This window comes from Heterodontus francisci, chromosome 6, assembly GCF_036365525.1.
Source record: "Heterodontus francisci isolate sHetFra1 chromosome 6, sHetFra1.hap1, whole genome shotgun sequence".
NCBI classification, from domain to species: Eukaryota; Metazoa; Chordata; class Chondrichthyes; order Heterodontiformes; family Heterodontidae; genus Heterodontus; species Heterodontus francisci.
This window is the reverse complement of record NC_090376.1, coordinates 40,355,994-40,379,329: the sequence shown is the minus strand read 5'-3', so window position 1 is coordinate 40,379,329 and position 23,336 is coordinate 40,355,994. Positions and strand designations below refer to the sequence as shown.

At 43.8% G+C, this 23,336-nt stretch overlaps 1 protein-coding gene across 1 annotated transcript in view; it reads left to right on the top strand.

Annotated features, from left to right (window-relative positions):
- Window positions 1–23,336, top strand: part of rxfp2b (relaxin family peptide receptor 2b) — a 264,102-nt gene that overhangs the window by 54,310 nt on the left and 186,456 nt on the right. Inside the window, 1 exon segment of the mRNA XM_068034408.1 lies at window positions 14,874–14,945. Within this exon segment, the coding sequence (XP_067890509.1) occupies window positions 14,874–14,945 (72 nt within the window).

Below are 23,336 nucleotides of genomic sequence, written 5' to 3'. Positions count from 1 at the left end.
CAGTCCCACTACCCCACTTCATCCCCATAGCCCTGCAAGCTTATTTCCCTCAATTGCCTATCCAATTTCCTTTTGAAATCATTGATCATCTCAGCTTCCACTACCCTTGTAAGCAAATAGGCCGTAACTTGCAATTGTAAAATTTAACTGTAAAAATTTGTTAAAACTATATGCCAGCAGGTTTCAGCCATGCTTCAGTGGATAGCACTCCCACCTCTGAATCAGGTCGTGTGTTCAAATGTCACTCCAGAAACCTAAGCACAAAATTTAGGAAGACACTGCAGTGCTGCACTAAAGGAGGTGTCATCTTTCAGATGAGATACCAATCCCAGAGCCCTCTCTGCCTTCTCAAGTGGATGTAAGTGATCCTTGGCACGATTTTGAAGAAAGTTTTCCTGATGTATTGCCCAATAATTATCCTTCGAGCAACAGCACTAAAACATATTATATGATCATTATCCACGTTGCTGTTTGTGGAACTTTGCTATGCGCAAATTGGTTGCTGAATTTCCTACATCACAACAGTGCCTACACTTCGACCATACGATTTAGGAGCAGGAGTAGGCCACCCGGCCCCTCGAGCCTGCTCCACCATTTAACAAGATCATGGCTGATCTGATTGTAACCTCAACTCCACATTCCTGCCTATCCCCGATAACCTTTCACCCCCTTGCTTGAAAGGTGAAGGAAAATGCCTAACTAACGGGGAATAGATCAAAATGTCCCACTCCAGCAAAATCTGGGCTATGATAATGTACAGTTTTTTTTTTTTACAAGCAATATAACTTGTCAGTTGACGTTGCTTTGAAATAAGTAAAACTCCACAATATTCATCAGTAGTACTCAGGAAAAATAGGCCTCCTGCAAAGAGCTTTCATAATTGCATTGTTACGACCAGGTGATAAAAGTGTCTATGGGGATTTTACTGTCTTCACCTGGTCTTATTGTAACAGGATTTTAATTTTAAACACACTGTGTTTTGAGCTCCCCATTGGTGAATCCTTGTTCACCATTTTCCGATTATAAGGCAAAGAAATGAGCCTAAACAGGCTTTCTTAGGTTTAAAGAAGAAAGGTGAAATGTATTAAATCTTAAACTTAAACACTAATACAGTTAACGCCTATGGATATACGATGCATCTACGCTAGCATGCACACGCGATACACATGCTAATAGGGACAGAAAAGAGCAGAAGAAAAATAAAATGGAGAGGTTTGAGGCAGTCTTTAAAGGGGGTTTCTTGTTACTGTTTTTGTGTTTCCAGCTCGCTGTAGAATCCTTGATTGTAGACAGCTCTTACTTTTTGTTAGAGCCCAATATTATTCTTAAACCTTGTTCACTGTAGGATACTTTTCTCTCTTGGGGTTCATATGTTTCCAAAGCTGGTGAGAGTGAGATGAGAGCAGACAGGAGGGAGGTGTTGTCAGTCCTGGAGAAAACAACTTTCTCAGTTCAAAATCCCTGTTGGAAGTTCAAATTCAAAAAAATCCAAGTCAGCCAGTCATGTGACCAAACTGGTCTGACCACGCCTGTTTGTGTATTCGGCCATCTTAGCAGTTAACCTGGAATGCTAGCCTTTCCACCTTCAATGTCAGGTAATCAAAAGTCTATTGTGGATTAAATTGGAGCAGGGAATAGCTCCTTTTGTCCTTTGAAGTACTATCTGTTGATATGCTAATGTCTCTCTCCAGCCAAAGTTTCCAATTGTTTTTTAAAGCAAGTTCTTTCTTCACCATGAATAGTTTAAGATCAATGTTTATGTGACAAAATTAATTTTTCTCATTCTTGGCAGGTGAGGGGCTTGCCTGACAGCATGTATACAAGCATGTTTTAATTATACAAGTTTTAAATAATAGAACCAGTTAGAATCACAAGAGTAGAAATTCTGTGTCTGTTCTTGCCAACCCATGAGTTTCCATATATTAAAATTGAATGGGTGAATGTGGAACTGGAATTTCTATCCCATGGTAATTTTACAGCAAATTTGGCCCCTAATGCCTCTTTGCAAGAGCTGCCCACTTAGTCCCATTCCTCTGCCCTTTCCCAATATTCCTTAAAACTACTGAAAAAGTCAAATTCAATTTGTAAACATAGGCAGTACTATTAAATGATTGCACAAGTTTAACTCTTAGATTTCATTTACTTGGACTTTTCTTGAATTGCAGCAGAAGCCACAATAATTAGGTTTTCAAATTGCTAGTTTTACCATAAAATTGAAGAAAAATTTAAAAAAGTAGATAAATGTCCATCATTGGCTGTAATGTGTTTTGGAATGTCCTGAGGTCATAAAGGGCATTATAGAAATGCCAGTCCTTTCTTCTGTCACGGATAAACACTTAAGTCAAATTAAAGCTGGAATATAATACAATGTAGCTGTAGGTTCTGTACAGTTATTTCTTGAACTTGGTGGCATCAGCCAGAATTTTATGGGACCGTTTTGAACGTGCTCACAGGCAGGTGTGCAGGGATAGCTGTAAAATCAGAATGGAAGACTCCTTCACACCATTTCCACGTTTTACCGAGAATGGCTGACATGGAGGGTGAGCTTTGCACATCAACTTAGCAGGAAGGTAATTATTGGCACTTAACTGGCCAATTGACTGCAATTTTACAACGCATTTTGAATTTTACAAATGGTGCATGGGAACCACAGGACTTCAGAGCCTCACCTGGTTAAAGAAGGCTTCAAGCAAGCCGGAGCTCAGTTTTGACTCTCCGGCAGCCATTGAGACTAGTAATTGGCCACTTAAGGGTATCTTTTGGCCTATCGGCGGGAAGGCTGTCTTTGGCCTTTCCCGTCCCTGACTTAATTGTGGTGTAATGGGAAGGCGATGGGCCCTCTGCCTCCTCGCCTTCCGTAGCAATTCTATAGGCAACTCCCCCATCTCCTAGCCCATCTCCCAGGGGCCCATTAAATTCCACCCAATATTTCCCCAGTGGGGGAGTTTCATTCCTAGAATAAAGGGCATAATCTTAAATTTAGAGTTGGGGTTATGTCAGAAACCAATTCTTCACTCAAATGGTAGTGGAAATATGGAACTCGTTCTCCAAAAAGCTCTTCAGGCTAGGTCAATTGCACAATTGAAAACTGAGATAGATTTTTGTTTGGGAAGAGTATTAAGGGTTACGGAACCAAAGTGGCTAAATGGAATTAAGATACAGATCAGACATGATCTAACTGAATGGGGGAAACAGGCTTGAAGGCTTGCATGGCCTTTGTTCCTAGACATTAAAAACTGCCTTTCATACAATTGGACAGTTTGTTTAAGCTATTTGCAACATGACTCCAATTCATCATTTTTTCCATGTAACCTTACTCTGATCATGTGTTATATAACAGACTCAGTAATTGAATTTAATTCTTTGCACTTCCTGCCTCGGTGCTTACAAATGTGGGTTGCAAGACGGGGGGAAAATTCAGCTGAGAAGGTAACTGAAAAGTACCAGACAATTCTATCAATTCTTGCCTGACTGGTTATAGATAAAGGGGGGGGGGCGGGGGGCAGTAATTTTCACCTCAACGCCTGATTGGTAACCTGGCAGAGTGGATCGCCTGCTCCATTTGTATTCCATTGAAATCAATTGGAGTATGAGATCAAAACTGATTGTAAACTTATAAATTTAAAATATACTTCATAACAGCAACTTTAATGTAAATCAACTGTCAAAACGATAATCTGCACTGGCAGTTAGTTGCCACTCGGTGCACACAGCATGTTTTCAGAAAAGGACAAATTGTACAACAGATTTTACAATAAATGTCTCCATTTTAATGAAAACTCCCAAAAAAAGTTAATTTGGTTTTGATATTAACCCCCAGAACAGGCAGGCAAGAGGGTCTAGATATTGGGGGTGTTTAAGATTTAAGCACAGAGAACACCCCCCAAATAGGGGCATTTAATTAACATATTTAAATCAGACTCCCACAGTGCAATTGACTGCCAAATTTAAAATTTACTCACTGGAAACCTGGCATCGAAAGGAAACCCAGCCCCGTTTGCAGGCAGCCTTCCCCCCCCAGCTGTGATCACTTCCTGGCCCTACTGATTGCTCAGGAACATCCCCAATGGTGTTGCCTCCCAGCTGCTGGCCAGTCTGTCCATTTAGCTAGCTGCTGGGTGGAAATTGGAACAGAAAAATGATAATAAGATCCTGTCATTAAATTTGGCAGGACCTCCATGTCCCTGACCTTGCCAAGTTCTTTGGCCATGTTCAGCCTCCTCTGCACCTTGCCCACCTCCCGTAAAATATTGGGACTTTTATTTCAGGTTTAAGTTAATTCTCATCTTTTACCTATCTGAAAATCACAGAATCACAGAATCGTTACAGTGCAGAAAGAGACCATTCGACCCATCGTGTCTGCACCAGCTCTCCGAAACAGCAGTTCACTCAGTTCCATTCCCCCCCCACCCTTCTCCCCCGTTACCCTGCACATTCTTTCTTTTCTATAACAGTCTAATTCCCTTTTGAGTGCCTCAATTGAAGCTGCCTCCACCACACTCTCAGGCAGTGGATTCCAGGTCTTAACCACTCGCTGTGTGAAAAAAGTTTATCCTCATATCACTTTTCCTTCTCAGCAAATATTTTTAATTTGTGCCCTCTCGTTCTCTATCCGCCCATGAGTGGGAACAGTTTCTCTCTATCTACTCTGTCCAGACCCCTCATGATTTTGAATACCTCTATAAAATCACACCTCAGCCTTCTCCTCTCCAAGGAAAACAGTCCTAACTTCTCCACTCTATCCTCATAACTGAAGTCCCTCATCCCCGGAACCATTCTCGTGAATCTTTTCTGTACTCTCGCCAGTGCCCTCACGTCTTTCCTAAAATGCGGCGTCCAAAATTGGACACAATACTCCAGCTGAGGCCAAACTAATGACTGATACAAGTTCAACATAACTTCCTTGCCCTTGTACTCTATGCCCCTATTGATACAGCCGAGAATACTGTATGCTTTACTAGCTGCTTTCTCAACCTGTCCTGCCACCTTCAATGACTAATGCACATATACCTGCAGGTCCCTCTGCTCCTGCACCCCCTTTAGAATTGTACTCTTTATTTTAGAGATACAGCACTGAAACAGGCCCTTCAGCCCACCAAGTCTGTGCCGACCAACAACCACCCATTTATGCTAATCCTACATTAACCCCATATTCCCTACCATATCCCCACTATTCTCCTACCACCTACCTACACTAGGGGCAATTTACAATGGCCAATTTACCTATCAACCTTTATATTGTCTCTTCATATTCCTCCTACCGAAATGAATCACTTCACATTTCTCTGCATTGAACATAGGAACATAGGAGCAGGAGAAGGCCATTCAGCTTGCCCCGCCATTCAATATGATCATGGCTGATCATCCACTTCAATCCCTTTTCCCACACTATCCTCATATCCCCTTATGTCATTTGTATGTATAAATCTGTCAATCTCTGCTTTAAACATACTCAATGACTGAGCTTCCACAGCGCTCTGTGGTAGAGAATTCCAAAGATTCACAGCCTTCTGAGTAAAGAAATTTCTCCTCATCTCAGTCCTAAGTGGCTTCCCCCTTATTTTGAATTTGTGTCCCCTGGTCCCAAACTTCCCACCAGGGGAAACATCTTAGCTGCATCTACCCTGTCTATCCCTTTAACTATTTTGTACATCTACACTTTCTAATCTCTTGCCATTTAAGAAATACTCTGCACATCTGTTCCTCCTACCAAAGTGGATAACCTCACATTTTTCCACATTTATATTCCATCTGCCACGTTCTTGCCCACTCACTAAGTCGGTCCAAATTCCCTTGAAGCTGCTTTGTATCTTCCTCACAACACACATTGCCACCTAGTTTTGTGTCATCTGCGAGCTTGGAAATACTACATTTGGTCCCCACATCCAAATCATTGATATATATTGTGAACAGCTGGGGCCCAAGCACTGATCCCTGCGGTACCCCACTAGTCACAGCCTGCCACCACGAGAATGACCCGTTTATTCTTACTGTCTGCTTTCTGCCTGTTAACCAATCCTTAAACCATGCCAGTATATTACCTCCTATCCCATGTGCTTTAATTTTGCTAACCAACCTCCTGTGGGGACATTACCGAAAGCCTTCTGAAAATCCATATACCACGTCCACCGACTCCCCTTTATCAATTCTGTTAGTAACATCCTCAAAAAGCTCCAAAAGGTTCATCAAACATGATTTCCCATTCATAAATTCATGTTGACTATGCCCAATCAGATTATTATTATCCAAGTGTCCATTTATCATCCTTTAGAATAGATTCTAGCATTTTCCCAACGACTGATGTAAGGCTAACAGGTCTGTAATTCCCAGTTTTCCCTCTCCCTCCCTTCTTAAATAGTGGGGTGACATTTGCGACCTTCCAATCTGCAGGAACTGCTCCAAAATCTATAGCATTTTGGAAGATGATCACCAATGCATCCACTATCTCCATAGCTACCTCTTTCAACACTCTGGGATGTAGAATATCAGGTCCTAGGGATTTATCAACCTTCAGTCCCATTAATTTCTCCAATACTACTTTCTTACTAATACTAATTTCCTTCAATTCCTCATTCCCCCTAATCCCTTGGATCTCCAATTCTGGGAGATTTCTTGTATCTTCCTCAGTGAAGACAGACACAAAGCAATCATTTAGCTTCTCTGCCATTTCTCTATTCCCCATTATAAATTCTCCTGACGCTGCCTATAATGGACCCACATTTATCTTAGCCAAATGTTTCCTTTTTACGTACCTGTAGAAGCTTTTACAGTCCGTTTTTATATTTTTTGCCTGCTTACATTTATATTATATTCTCCCTTTCTTTATCAGTTTCTTCATCCTCCTTTGCTGTATTTTAAAATCCTCCCAATCCTCAGGTTTACTACTATTTCTGGCAACTTTAAAGGTCTTTGATCTTATACAATTCGTAACTTCCTCTGTTATCCACGGTTGACTGCCTTTACTTTTGAGGTTTTTGTGCCTTACAGTTGCTGTAAACTATGTAATATTTCTTTAAAGACTATCCATTGCCTATGTACTGACATACCTCTTAATGTATTTTCCCAATCCACCTCAACCAATTTGCCCCTCATACCGTCATAATTTCCTTTATTCAAATTTAACACCCTGGCTTCAAATTGAACAACCTCACTTTCAAACATAATGTAAAATTCTATCATCTTATGGTCACTCATCCCTAAAGGTCCTTTTACAACAAGATTATTAATTAGCCCTTTCTCATTACATAAAACTAAATCTAAAATAGCCTGTTTTCTAGTTGGTTCCTCAACATACTCTAGAAAACTATCCCCACCATCCATGACTTCCCATATACCGCAGGAGGTACATTCCATTTGGCTGAGCAGACCTGGCATATCATAACTTTACAAACTTATTACAATGAGAAGTAATATAACTTACCGGTTACTCACCAATCAGCTTCTTCCCCTATACCGAAGAGAGAGGCAGCTACAGGAGTCTTAAAAAGGTTGAAGAAAGAAAGAAAGGGGCCCCTCCCTCACGCACCAAACTCCAACTTTACACTCTGTGAACTCACATTTATTTTCTTCTTAATTTATGTTCCCCTCACTGAATTCCCTCAATTAGAAAACTCCCTTCTTAACACTCTGTGCCCTCCAGCAGCACTCAATGCAGACAAGCAGCACTGAGATCCCCTTGAATTTATACTCTGAAAACAATGCTGTGTCAGCTCTGCTAGAGCTCTGCTACAGCTCAGAAACCAGCTTAAGCTAGGTACCTAATTAACTATTTACTGATACCCCTGTTTAAAACTGCAAGAAACTTAACTTACCTCTTAACTGAAACAGGAATTTCAATTAATTGTTAGATGTAAACAAAACAAAAACTAGTCTTGAACTTAGATGGATAAATGGAAAATGGATAATATATCGATCCATTACTGCCATAATATGTTTCTAAAGTTCTTTTTACGATCTGTATTTTATTAGTTGAAGTAAACTAATTCAATGTTGAAGTATAACATTCTCCACTTACAATCAAAAGCAATATTTTTCAGACTACACCAACCATCTGATAGTGCATTCACTGAAGATGATTATATTTTACTGTTTCCAGTAAGGATGATGATAAATCTAAAGTATGAAACACAGTAAACATCTTGTTTTGGCCAGCTGCCACCTTGGTAGTAGCCCTTTAGCTGCAAAAAGAGCAGAAAATTTCTGAACTCTTCCAAATATCACAGAAATAAAACTATCCAAAGAAACAAAGGTCTTGACATTGCATTGTGTTGGGGAATAGGTACAGATATTAGCATATCAGTTTGAAATTCTCTTTATCTTAGCAGAGGTGCCAACCCATTTGAAATCAATGAGCTAATGCCTGCAGAGAGGAATTTCAGATGCATGCATCAAGTATTCATACATGCAGCATAATTGCAAGCCCACTGTTTTGCTGAAATTTTGTTATACCAAAGTGCTCACAGAAATTCAAAATACTTACAGCTTCTAATAAGTAAAATCTCTAGTCCTGATTTTCTATGGGGCTCTCCTGATCTCCTACCGTAAGTTCAGGAGATTGACAGAACCACTCTAGAAATGGCTGAAATCAAAGTCTATTAATTTATCTAGAAATGCCACAGTTCTCCCACTAAAGTTATAGTGGGGAATTGGGACAATAGTCACAGAAATTTAAAGCCTCAATAGGCTAGATTTTGTTCCCAGACTGATGTCAAGTTCCCTGGTGGGGGTGATGGTGGTGGCCGGAGAATCAGAGTGGCAGCGGCCGCCACAGAACCCGTCGCCAGGATTGCCGGACCCAATCTTCTTGGGGGCGGGTTAGACCGACATCGGCCATCCCGCCCAGAAACCAATTGAGGCCCTTAAGTGGCCTATTAACAGCCAATTAAGAGCCTCTTCCCGCCACCGCTGGGATCTTACCAACAGTGGGAGGGGGGACACCTAAGAAAATGTGGCACCCTCCCTGCAGGCTTGAGGTGGGGTCGTCCCTCCTTCGTGGGCAATTCGTGGCCCATGGAGGACTCCCCCCGCCCAACCCCCGGGAACCACTGTACCCCCTGGACACCCCTCCCCCTGGAACCCTGGACTGGAAGCCTACCTTGCTGTGGCCTTCTGGACCGACCCTGCCTCACCTACCTCGGGTCCAGTGTTCTAACCCTGGGCCTGGGTCCAAGGCCTCTGCAGTACTGGTAATGGCCACCACTCCCAGTGGCGCTGCCAATATTGTTGAGCTGCCGGCCAATCACAGGGGGCAGGATCCCCCTCCTTATTAAGTTTTTAAAGGGACAGGGATCCCGCCTACTTAAACATTGACCCCAAAAGACCAGAGGATCACTCCAAGGATCAGAGGAAATGCAGAGGCATGGTTTCCCACTACCTTTTTGGCCTGGTGCTGGGAGCCCGCCTCCTGCATAAAACCCAGCTGGTTTGTAACATTTTGAAAATTTACTTGATAACTTTTTTTTTTAAACTACAAAATTGTCTTTTTTATGTCTTCAAGTCATATGAGGCATACCTCCCCAACATAAGTGGGGCCCACCTGAGGGTCCAAACGGGGATCAGGGTCTGAAGGGTCCAAAGACAAGGCCCAAAAAATTCTTATTTCTGAAGTTATCTCTGATGCAATTATGGTGAAATCGCCAGCATAGTTCAGCGGCGAGAGTGATCTCAACATGACTGTGGGGATCACTTCCTCCTGAGGAAGTTTCAGGCTACTGACACCATTTCCATTCAAGCAGAGAAAGTTGAGTAGATTTAAGATGTTTTTAAAATTATGCTGTATCTTAATAGGTAGATAGAGAAAGAATACTTCCTCTGGTTGGGAATCACTATCAAAGAGTCATCAATTCAAAGTTACCAGAATAAGGAGACGGGTTAGAAAAAAATTCTTTACATAGTTTTTGCGTATTGAATGACCTTCCATAGAGAGCGATTGGGACAAGGACCATTGCATGTTTTAAGGGAAAAATGTTGAAAGCAAAAGTAGGTGCATGGGTATAGGAAAAGAGTAGGGCAGTGGGACTAGTTTTGGATTGCTCTAACAAAGAATTCTCCCTTGCAAACTGGCCTGATTGGCCTTCTGCTGTGTTGTCATCAATTGGTGTTCTATTGTGTTGGAAAGATTTTAATGGAGTTCTTTGAAGAAATAATTGAGGGTATTGCGAAAGGAAATGCAGTGGATGTTGTGTGTATGGATTTTCAACAGGTATTCAATAAGGCGCAGCATGAAAGAGCTGGCTGTCAAGATAGTGGATGCATTGGTGGTCATCCTCAAATTCTATAGATTCTGGAACGGTTCCTGCAGATTGGAAGGTTGCAAATGTAACCCCACTATTTAAAAAAGGAGGGAGAGAGGAAATGGGGAACTACAGACCAGTTAGCCTGACATCAGTAATAGGGAAAATGCTACAAAGGATGTGATAACTTGACACTTATAAATCTGCCCAATACTACCATTATTTTCTGACAGGGAAATCATGTTTAACAAATCTGTTGGTGTTTTTTGAGGATGTAAATAGCAGAATAGATAAGAGGGAACCAGTGGATGTGGTGTATTTGGATTTTCAGAAGGCTTTTTATAAGGTCCCACACAAGAGGTTAGTCAACAAAGTTAGAGTACATGGGATTGGCATGGATTGAGAATTGGTTAACAGACATAAAATATATAGTAGGAATAAATGGGGCATTCTCAGGTTGGCAGCCTGTGACTAGTGGGGTACTGCAAGGATCAGTTCTTGGGCCCCAGCGTTTATCTATATCAATGATTCGGATGTGGAGAACAAATGCAATATTTCCAAGTTTGCTGATGACACAAACCTATGTGGCAATGTGAGTTGTGAGGAGGATCCAAAGAGGCTTCAAAGGAATTTAGACAGGCAGAATTTAACATGGCAGATGAAATATATTATGGAAAAATATGAAGTTATCCACTTTGGTAGGAAAAACAGAAATACAGAGTAGTAAATGGTGAGAGATTGGGAAGTGTTGTTGTCTAAAGGGACCTGGGTGTCCTTGTTCATGAGTCACTGAAAGCTAACATGTAGGTGTTGCAAGCAATTGGGAAGGCAAATGGTATGTTGGCCTTTATTGCAAGAGGATTTAAGTACAGGAGTAAAGATGGTTTGCTGCAATTGTATAGAGCCTTGTTGAGACTGCACCTGGAGTACTGAGTACAGTTTTGGTCTCCTTACCTAAGGAAGGATATACTTGACATAGAGGGAGTGCAACGAAGGTTCACCAGACTAATTCCAGGGATGGCGGGATTGTCCTCTGAGGAGAGATTGAGGAGGGTGGCCTGTATTCTCTAGAGATTTGAAGAATCAGAGGTGATCTCATTGAAGCATACAAAATTCTTACAGACTCGACAGGTAGATGCAAGAGGGATGTTTTCCCTGGCTGAGGTGGGTGGGGGGGTGGGGGGGGGGGGGGGGGGTTGCGTTCTAGAACCAGGGGCACAGTTTCGGAATAAGGAGTAGGCCATTTAGGACTGAGAGGAGGAATTTCTTCACTCAGAGTGGTGAATCTTTGGAATTCTCTACCCCAGAGGACTGTGGAGGCTCAGTCATTGAGTATGTTCAAGACAGAGATCGATAGATTTCTAGATATTAAAGGCACCAAGTGATATGGGAATAGTGCAGGAAAATAGCGCTGAGGAATAAAATCAACGATGATGTAGTTGAATGGTGGAGCAGGCTCGAGTGGGCGAAATGGCCCACTCCTGCTCCAAATTCCTATGTTCCGAAAAAGGCTTATTGATTAAAATTAAGGAGCATTGTAACAAAGGGCAGGGTTTTGCACTTCAGCTCGGGACCCTGACACAGGGTCAAATGGAGGTCAGAATTGTGCGCTGTGTGGGAAACAGTCAACCGGCAGTGATTTTCCCGAGTGGCTAGAGGGTGTGGGCTCACCATCCAATTAAGGATGGCAGGCGGCCTCTCAAAGCTGAAGGACCAATAGGAGGCCCTCCAGCTCGGAAGGAGATGAAGCCTGCAGTTCAGGTAACAGAGAGAGGGTGTCTACATTTTGAGGCGCTCTCTCTCTAACTTTTTGAACTTTTAAATTTAAAAATGGAATCATCAGCCGGGCCACCATTGTAGAAGGGAAAGGGCAGTCTGCGACTGCAGCTGAGGCCATGCAGACGGGGAGGGTCTCAAAGCCGGCCTGGAGCGCTGGCCCACCCCACTCACTGATCTTCTGCCGGGAGGCTGCCTCCACGTAGCTTCCTAGTCCCTGATGCCTTCAGGAGCATGCAGGCCGACTGGAAAATTCCAGTTGTCCTCTGACAATAGGCCTTAATAGGCTTTGAACTAGCTCAATTGGCTACCAGGCACTTGGATACAAAATGAGCTAAAAGATAACAGAGAGTAGTAATTAATGGCTGCCTTTCGGACTCGCACCAGAGATCAGTGTTCGATTTATCTGTCTGCATCTGTCTATTTCTGTCTATCTTTTAATCTATCTCTATTTCTTTATCTGCATTTCTTCAAATCTATCTAAACATTTTTTCTGGAACTTCTGTTGGGCCTTCTACCGCTTTGCTGCCATAAAGCCAAGAACATTTTCAGAAATTATCTGTGTGCAAATCCTGTCTGCAAAACTTGACTTTCTTTTGTAATGTTTTGGCACGCTTCATATCAGCTTTTTTATATATATATAATGTCCTATGTCCACAGTTGTTAGTAATTTTGTTTATAGAAACTTGTCATGTTGTGTAATTGCACAATTTTGCCAGAAGATGGAGCGTAGAGTAGATTTCCAGGGCTGGATTTTCCATTAGGGATCGGGACTGCGGATCGTGACCCTGCACCATGTCAGGAATAGTCATTTGACACGATTTTTGTAGAATTGGCCAGTTAATGGTCAGAGGGTGTGCTCGCCATCCAATTAGGGATGGCGGGCAGGATCCAGTACTGAGAGAGAGCTGATGCAGTTAAGGAAGCGAGAGGGCACTTCGAGATGCAGGCACCCTCTCTGCACTTTTAAAGTTGTTGAAATTAAAAATGGCCACAGCTGTCAGACTGCCATTGTGCAGGAGGAACCCCTCCAACAGGGTGGCCTGCAGCAACACCTGTGGCCATTTGTAAGTGGGCTGCCAGGATGGGGGGGGATGTGTTAAAAGAAGTGTTTTGGAGCATCGGCCCCTGTCTGCTGCCAGGAGGTTGCCTCCTTTCACTGTAGCATCAAGGAGCCCTCGCAAAACTGGAGTCAGTGGGGATCAGGAGGAAAACTCTCCACTGGTTGGAGCCATACCTAGCACAAAGGTTGTGGGTTTTGGAGGTCAGTCATCTCCGTCTCAGGACATCACTGCAGGCATTCCTCAGGGTAATGTCCTAGGCCCAGCCATCTTCAGCTGACCTTCTGTCCATCATAAGGTCAGAAGTAGGGATGTTCGCTGATGAATGTACAATGTGCAGCACCATTTGCGACTCCTCAGATACTGAAGCAGCCCTTGTCCACATGCAGCAAGACCTTGCAGGCTTGGTCTGATAAGTGGCAAGTTAGATTCACACCTTACCTTACAAGTGCCAGGCAATGACCATCCCAAACAAGAGGTAATCCAACCATCTACCCTTGGTATTCCACAGCATTACCATCGCTGAATCCCCCACTATCAACAGCCTGGGGGTTACCATTGACCAGACACTGAACTGGCTAGTTCTGGGGCTACAAGAGCAGGTTAGAGGGTCAGAGTAACTCACCTCCTAAGTCTCCAAAGCCTGTCCACTATCTACAAGGCACAAGTCAGGAGTATGATGGAATACTCTCCACTTGCTTGGATGGGTGCAGTTCCAACAACAGTCAAAAAGCTTGACATCAGGACAAAGCAGCCCGCTTGACTGGCACCTTCAACATTCACTCCCTCCATCACCAACGCACAGCGGCAGCAGTGTGTACCATATACAAGATGCACTGCAGCAACTCGCCAAGGTTCCTTCGACAGCACCTTCCAAACCCGTTAACTCTACCACCTAGAAGGACAACAGCAGCAGATGCATGGGAACACCACCACCTGCAAGTTCTCCTCCAAGCCACACACCATCCTGACTTGGAACTATACCGCTGTTCCTTCACTGCTGCTGGGACAAATTCCTGGAACTGCCTTCCTAACAGCACTGTGGGTGTACCCACACCAGATGAACTGCAGTGGTTCAAGAAGGCAGCTTACCAATACCTTCTCAAAGGCAATTAGGGATAGGTAATAAATGCTGGCTGAACCAGCAACGCTCACATCCCGTGAAAGAATACATTTTTAAAAACTGGCTGTATTTCATCCACCACACAGGGGCCCGCAGGCCGACTGGAAAATTCCAGTCGATGCAGGAGAGGGACCTTCATATGCCCTTAATTGCCTCAATTGGCTACTTGCTGCTTGCAGGTGGGTAGCCGCTGTGCCTTCGACTTGGCCTCTTTAAAAATGGCCCAGGCGCGGAAAGATACTGGCAAATTGGCATACCCCTCTCCCACGGCGATATTTCTGCCCTCCTGTCACCGGTTCCATCCCCATCGGGCTTTGAAAATCCAGCCCCTAATCTGCCTGTCCCAGTTTAGCAACCCCGTCACATGACCAAAGGCCCTATCCTTGAGGCCTAGGCATTCTCTTACCCTGACCTTGCGACCCTCAACAGGTTAAAGACAGGTGCAATCCTGGGATCACACCTCTGTGGATTTTCTGTTCCTTTGCGTTTTTTGGTTGCTTGAACCATTAGATTAATGCCATACATAAAAGATTTCCTATATGTATTTTTTATGCACATGCCATTGTTAATATATCATTATTTGCGTCAACTTAACACAATTTGCCCAGCTAACATGGTGAAAGAAATTTTACACCACACAAATTGCATTTTAAATATTAAAAGTACTTTTATCCATAATAGATCTCTCAAGAGCAATGAAATCAAAAGACTGCCCGCTGATGTTTTCATCATGTACCATGACCTGGAGCAGTTGTGAGTACATTTCCATCTTTTTTTCTGTCAATAACTTTCTATAGTATTTTCTTAACTTCAAAGTTTTATTTATTTTTTCCATGATATTTTAGTTTTTCAAGTCTATATTGAGGTAATCCAAAAAATTAAATCAACATTTTCTGTTTAGTGAGAATAACTCGCCACTGTTTTCAGGTTGTCATACGTATACTGTGGGAAATCTTATTTTTATATTTCCTGAATAAAATTAGAGAACTGACGCTTTTTCTTAGGTTTCTGATCTCTCCATACAATGCACCATTTCTTGGCCAAAAGTGTAGGCAAATGAACTAAATTTAAGCTTTCACTGATACTACTGTGTAACCAGTCACAAAGGCCTTTGTTTTACCTGAATTTGTACACCTTATTACATCCGTAATAATCTAGGGCAGAATTTTGCGGCAAGGTGGAACTGGAAGTGGGTGCCGCTTCCATTCGGGTGGCGAGCAGCTGGCTGCATGCAATCTTCCAGCGGCTGGCCAATTAGCAGTGAGGAGGTGCGGGGGCCATCCATTCACAGCGCGGAGGTGGGAAGCGACAAATAACACTGCAGGAGGTGCTGTAGCCATATTTAGAGGACTGCCAGCCCTGCATTCAATTCTGACTGCCTGCATTTTACCACTGGCTGCCTGCAATTTACTTCTGACTGACTCCCATCCACTGCTGTGTATCTGTCTGCAAAGGAGAAAATTGAAAGGAAACCGGCAGCACAATGACAGAAGGAAGACCCTGGGTGGCCTCATTGTTCAGCCCGGTCTCCCTGCAAGCTGTCCTCAAGGCAGCAAGGGCAAGACGGGAGGTCCTCTTCCTCAGGGATGTGAGGAGAATACCCACTGCCTAATCAAGCAAGCCTGGATGGAGATTGCAGAGTCAGCAGCCAAGGGGTCACCCCAGGAACCTGCATTCGGTGCTACAAGTGCCTCAGTGACCTTATTCAGTCTGCCAAGGTGAGTACTCCATACCTCTTTTCCCTTTGGGGCTTGCCTGTGGCAATGCAAGAGTGTGAGTTTATTGGCGAGGGAATGACTACGTAGTCATTGGTAATGGGGTTAGGTAGTAGAATACCAGCGAGTGTGGCTGTATGTAGGAGGCATTTGTGAGCCCCCATTACGGACTGCCTCCAGCATAGGTGGGGAAACGAACAGACTTCATTTATGTGCTTGCAGGAGAAGAGAGCCCATAGCTTGAGGGAGCAGGCCAAGACAGGCAGAGGGGTGACATATCTGTCCATCCTGACCCCCATGGAGGAGGAGGCCTTGGAACTGGCAGGGTACCACGGCAGCCTTTCCATTGCTGATGATGAAACAGAGTGCCCACCTAAGAGAGTGAGTGAACAAGTGCAGGGACACAAGGGTGCACCTGGCACACACAAGTCATCTGTTCTCATGCAGGTCAGGGTCATTCTGATGAGCAGAGAGCTGGAGACACTGGGGGGCAACTGGTTGCCTCTGAGGAGGAGGAGGGAGCCTCAGAGGATGCACTGTCATATCATTCCCCCGTACCCTCCGCCAATGCAGATAGACTCACAGTGTGTATCCATTCCTGCTTAGAATTGGGCACATGACCTAGTGAACACAGCACAGACACACCTGAGCAGCTGACAGAGTTTTTGACAGCTGAGTCCACTAACAGTCGGAGGATTGTGGGAGGCAAGGCCCATGCTGAGCCCCAGGCTGATGACATGCTTCTGGAATTGTCGGCAACACAGCAAATGCTGCAGTTACACCAAGAGGTAAGGGAACATCTGGCGAAGCATCCAAAGGCTATGTGCACCCATGCGCGGGCGATTGAGGAGACCATCCAGGCCATAAGTGCTGCCATGTCTCTGGCTTCCTCCATCAAAAGATTGGCGACCCTCATGGAGAGCCTCATCCAGCAGACCACTCAGTGGATGGTGCAGATGCACACAGACCTGAATGCCATGGCCTCATTCATGAGCTCTATTGAGCAGTGGCAAGGAGAGAGAGGAATGAGGCGCTTGGAGACGCCAACAGTTTTTGTAGTTCTCAGGACAGCAGGTACAAGCGTGCCTTGCGAGAGAAGAGGATTCGCTGCCTTCCACATCTGGGGCCTCCTCTCAGGGCGCTCCTAGTGTGGTTGGCAGCTCCTCAGTCCCTCTGCCAGTGAAACAAGGGCCTCATGTAGCTGCAACACAGAGGGGAGTCCTGAACCTGTGTTGGAGCTCCTCAGCATGCCGGGGCCCTCCAGAACTCAGGCAGCCAGAGGTGGAACGCCAAGGTAATCCCAAGCCAAGGGAAGGAAGGTCAGCAGCCTGCCTCCACCTCAGTTAATGTGCAATGGGAGCACCGTGTAGGAGTGCTCGTAAAAGATTTAAGAGCACCTAGCTGTACTTGTGAATCATGGATGAATAGAATATGTAGAAGTTAAGCCTCATGTTTGTTGTGCCATGTAATAAAGGATTAATGTATTACTGCTACATCTCCTTCCAATTCTTGCTGCCTTTGAGACTTAATTTACAGCCTGCCTCCCTCAATGGGCTGGAAGGGATGGACCAAGGCACGTCTGGTCAATGCTTCAGCCATGCCACTGTGCGATGTGTACCTCAGCGCTGGGTGATGGAGTGCAAAGTGAAGGCGGCAACAGCAGGGCTGCAGAAAGGTCACACTTTATTGGTGTCATGCCCAGTACAGGCATGTCCTATTCATAACTTTCAACATGGACTATCTTCAGCATAGTATCTTCTGGAACTGAATTTTCCTTTTGTTTTAAATGAACCACAGTGGACATCAGCTGCAAAGATAGCTGCTGAAGGTCAGCTGACTCTCGGCTTGTGTATTCGAGAACTGTCTTACTGTCTGAAACCTAAGTGGTATTATTAACGCCCATCCTGAAACCATGAGGAGACATTCCTGAAGTGAATGGTTTTCTTCTGAAACAAAGAAGGTGATGGTCTTAACCCTCCTCAGGCTGATGTTTTAGAACAATAAACAGGATGAGGCGAATCAACCTAGACTCCCACCATATTTGGAAAAGGAACGGTGAGAGGTCACATGGTAGGGCAGCCATGTTGGTCTCCTTTTAAAAATCTTTAAAATACAGACTGCAGGAAAAGCAGCAAGCAGACCAGGCAGTACCATCATGCCTTAAAAGAACTGTAGGCTGTAGCATTTTAGATTCTTCAAACCAGTACAGAAAACCAACTTCCTCGTGATGTCCACAAACAACTAACTTCATGACCTGCTGAAAATCCACCTCTTCGAGAGAATCCTGGAACGACTTCAGAGAATCATAGAATGTTTACGGCATAGAAAGAGGCCACTGGACCCACCATGTCTGCGCCGGCCGAAAAACAAGCTATCCAGCCTAATTCCACCTTCCAGCATTTGGTCCATAGCGCTATAGGTTATGGCACTTGAGGTGTCTATCCAGATACCTTTTGAGTGAGTTCAGGGTTTCTACCTCTACTTCCCTTTCAGGCAGTGAGTTCCAGAATCCTACCACCCTCTGGGTAAAAATATTTTTCCTCATCTCCCCTCTAATCTTTCTACCAATCACTTTAAATCTATGCCCCCCCCCCACCCCACCTAGTGACTGACCTCTCTGCTAAGGTAACTAGGCCCTTCACATCCACTCTTTCCAGGCCCATCATAATTTTGTATATTTCAGTTAAATCTCCCCTCAGCCTTCTCTGTTCTAAGGGGAACAACACCAGCCTATCCAATCTTGCCTCATAGCTGCATTTTTCCAGTCCTGGCAACATCCTCGTAAATCTCTTCTGTACCCTCTCTCGTGCAATTACGTCCTTTCTGTAATGAGGTGACCAGAACTGCACACAGTACTCAAGTTGTGGCCTAACTAATGATTTATACAGTTCCAGCATAACCTCCCTGCTCTTATATTCTATACCTTGGCTAATGAAGGAAAGAATCCCAATGCCTTCTTAACCACTTTATTGACCTGTCCTGCTACCTTCAGGGATCTGTGGACATTCACTCCAAGGCCCTCACTTCTTCTACACTTCTCAGTATTCTCCCATTAATCGTCTATTCCTTTGCCTTGTGTGACCTCCCCAATGCATCACCTCACACATCTCTGGGTTGAATTCCATTTGCCACTTTTCTGCCCACCTGACGAGTCCATCGATATCTTCCTACAGCTATCCTCCTCACTATCTACCACACAGCCAATCTTTGTGTCTGCAAACTTCGTGATCATGCCCCCTACATTTACGTCCAAATCGTTAATATATACCACAAAAGCAGGGAACCTAGTACTGAGCCCTGTGGAACACCACTAGAAATAGCCTTACAGTCGCAAAAAACACCCATCAGCAATTACCCTTTGTTTTCTGCCACTGAGCCAATTTTGTATTGAGCTTGCTACATTTCCCTGGATCCCATGGGTTTTTATTTTTTAACCAGTGTGGGACCTTGTCAAAAGCTTTGCTAAAATCCATGTAGACCACATCAACTGCACTACCCTCATCTATCCTCCATGTTACTTCCTCAAAAAATTCAATCAAGTTAGACAAGAACTTCCCTTAACAAATCCATGCTGACTATCCTTGATTAATCTATGCCCTTCTAAATGCCCGTTACTAGACCGACTGGCCTGTAATTATTCGGAATATCCTTTGCTCCCTTTTTAAACAAAAGTACAATGTGAGCAGCCCTCCAATCTTCTGGCACCACACCTGTGTTCAGTGAAGACTGGAAAATGATGGTCAGGCCCTCTGCTATTTCTTCCCTGGCCTCTTTTAACAGCCTGGTGTACGTTTTATCCGGCCCTGGTGATTTCTCCACTTTCAAGGATGCTAATTCCACTAATGCGTCCTCTCTCCCTATGTTTATCACATCCAATACTTCACACTCCTCCTCCTCTTTAACTACAATATCAGCATCGTCCCCCTCTTTTGTGAAGACAGACACAAAGTATTCATTAAGAATCATGCCAACATCTTCTGCCCCTACACATAGGTTACCTTTTTGGTCCTTTATGGGCCCTTCTCTTTCCTTAGTTATCCTCTTACTCTTAATGTATTGATAAAACAGTTTTTAGTTCACCTTGATTTTGTTTTCCAATAGTCTTTCTTGTCCTCTCTTTTTTGCTTTCATAATTTCCTTTTTGATTTCACCCTTCCACTTTCTATACTCCTCTCGGCTTTCTGTCATATTGAGTTCGCAGTGTTGGACATAAGCTTTCCTTTTTTGCCTTATCTTACACTGTAAGCTCCTTGACATCCATGGGGCTCTAGATTTGGCAGTCCCACCCTTTTTCTTTGTGGGAACATGTTTATTCTGAACCCATTGAATCTACCCTTTGCCTCCCATTGCTCTGACACTGATTTCCCTTGAAGTAGCTGTTTCCAGTCCACTTTTCCAAATCACTCCTCCGCTTAGTAAAATTGGTCTTACCTCAATTAAGAACTCCAATTCCTGTTCTATCCTTGTCCTTTTCCAAAATTATGTTGAAACTGACTGAATTATGATCACTACCACCAAAATGTTCTCCTGTTGTCACTCGTTCCACCTGTTCATCTTGATTTCCTAAAACTAAGTTCAAAACTGTGTCCTCTCTTATTGGACTTCGATATACAACTACGTCTATCGAATCCACCTAACCACATTTCAGAAGTGAAGACGCCGCCTTCTCCGGGTCCACAATGCATCCCTTTTTCCCGAAGGTGAGCCAAATCATGTGACTAATGAACTATTCTTTGGCTTTTAATTTGTTAAAGTGCACTATCCTTTTAACGGCTTTCTTTCTCAAGTGTGTGTGAGTGGTGAGTGAGTGACGTAGCATTAGACTTTTGGGTTGAATGTGTAACTAAAAATAATCCACTTTATTTTAACCCATAAAAATTGTGCTGCTGGTTATTCAGATTGGCCATACACTCAGGGGTTAAGAAACACACACATCGTCCTTTTCAAAACACACTGAATACGATCAGTAAAGGGAAAAGAACTGGGGTTTCAGTTCTCTCTCAATTCTGTCCATAACAGAATTGGGGACTGCATCTGGGAACTGAACATTGGACTAAAAGGAGCTGAATCTGATATTAAAAGAATAAATTGGAAGCAAGAGGGAAAAGTCCAACAGCTGAAATTATTTCTTTAAAAAAAAGGACTACAGTAGCTGGCTGCGCGTATATTAACAGTAGAAAATAGAATGGCTGACTTTAACGTGCAATCATTTGTAGAACTGGAGGATTTAACTTGGCATATGTTAGCGACCTTAAAGATTGAACAGCTCAGAACAGTAGCTGACCAGGTGGAATTTAGTGTGAGGTAAAGGGCAAAAAGACCAGAGGTGCTAAAAATGCTGGCTGAGCATTTCTCCCTCATCCCAAAACTAGAACAGGTAGAAGATATAAAACTTGAAATAGACCAGGTTACCTTAGCAAAAATTTGCCTGCAAGAGCAGAGTCTAGAGTTGGAATTTCAGGAGAAAGAGAGTGAAAGCCTTCCAGAGGGAAAAGTCTGAGAAGGAATTACAAGCACAAACAGACAGTAAAATAAGACAGATTGAATTGGCTAGGGAATATTGTCTTTACGTAGTGGAGAAGCCGCTGGTAATTCAAATGACCCTGGTCCAGAGGCAAGCTTTGATTTCTTGAAGTATTCCCGGATAGTACCCAAATTTGAAGAAGATGATATTGAAGCCTTCCATATACCCTTTGAGAAGCTTGCAAATCGATTAAAGTGGCCTAAAGTAATTTGGACTCTCCTGCTGCAAGGTCAGTTAACGGGAAAAGCCCACGAGGCCTGTTGTTGCCTCAAACTATGAGCAGACAAATAGGTTATCCTAAGTTAGTACTGGAAGCATATCACGAGAAGCTTAGGAACTCTCACAGAAAGCCCACTCAAACCTTCCTCGAATTTGAGAGAATTAAACAACTCACCTTCAAGCGGTGGGTGCGAGCACTCAACATTGACCGCACGTATGAGGGATAAAGAGAGGTAATCCTGTTGGAGGAATTCAAAAATTGCCTCCTGTATATAAAACTCATGTAGAGGAACAAAGAGTTTCAAAAGCCAGGGAAGCAGCCATCATTGCAGACGGCTATGAATTAGCACACAGATCGCTAACTCAAAATAAACTTGGGTCTAGTAACTCTTACATGCTAGGGAAGATAGGATGGCTATAGATGAAGCAGAAATGGGCTTGAAAGAAAAGGAGAGTTAGGAAAGAAAAACAGATCAATCTCCAACTTTTAGAAGAAGGAACCATGATGGCAAACCAGTAGGGGCACACCTGGTGTATTTTCAGTGAGGAAAATCTGGGCACATCAAGACAAATTGTTGGTCTACAAGAAAACCAAAAGGAAGCGCTGCAGACAAGGCAGTGTCTATAGCATTGAAAGTGATGAACATGTGTGCTAATGTAGCACTGGATCAAATCACCTACAAAAACTTTTTGCATGAAGGAAAATGACTCCTTTTGTATCGCAGGCAAAGAGATAACCTTCCTCAGGGATGCCAGTTGTTTTCAGACACTACTGGCAACCAAGAAATGCCCCCTGAAAGCAGAACAGGTACCACAGTGTTGGTGAAAGGGCTTTCTGGCAAATGCTTAAAGGTTCCCTTAGTTAAAGTTTATCTGCAGAGTAAGTTGGTCACTGGGATAGCGACGGTCGCGATCATTCCGAGCTTACCAATGCAGGGGGTCGACCTATTGCTGGGCAATGACTTGGTAGGAAACACAGTACTGTTTCCAGAGGGTTCAGAGCAGTCCATGGAGACTGGGGAAACTGAGGGGAACAAGCAAAATTCTGCACAGATGCAGAGGGCTGGGGAAGTTCCAAAAATCCCACAATATGCCAAGATAGAGTCGGAAAAAAGTAAAAGAGCTGAGATGAAAGCAGCAGCAGTTGAAGGAAATGTACCAGAGAGATGGTTCCCAGAAACCCTTTTTACAGATTTAAATAGGAACAAGGAAAATTCCCAAACAGGCTAGCCAAAGTGAGGGTGATGTCTCACCTAATTGAAGTGTCACAGGGGAGTGCAATGAAAGCTAGACAGACACCGGCGAGCAGTAGTGTCCCAGAGGACATGGGAAGATTAGGGAAAAAACCAAAGTAAAGGAAAAAAGGAAGGAAAAATTCCCTAAGGTAAACAGCACTTGTATAAATCACAAGAAAATTAAAAGTGAGGTAATATGGATCTACCCACTGAAGAATCAGATGAACAGGTTCCAAATAGCTTCTTCTGCACACAGGAGGCTGTTCATGTGCTCTCTGCACCCTTCTCCATTGTTCCCATCCCAAGGCAGGCCCTCTTGTCGACCCTGAAGTTGCTGATGTCCCACTGACAGTGCCTGGACCTCCCTTCCTCCCTCTCTCCTGCTCCTCCTCCTCAACACGGCCCCGAAGCCAGGGTGAATGAGGCCCATGGCAGGTGGCCTCTCTCCATA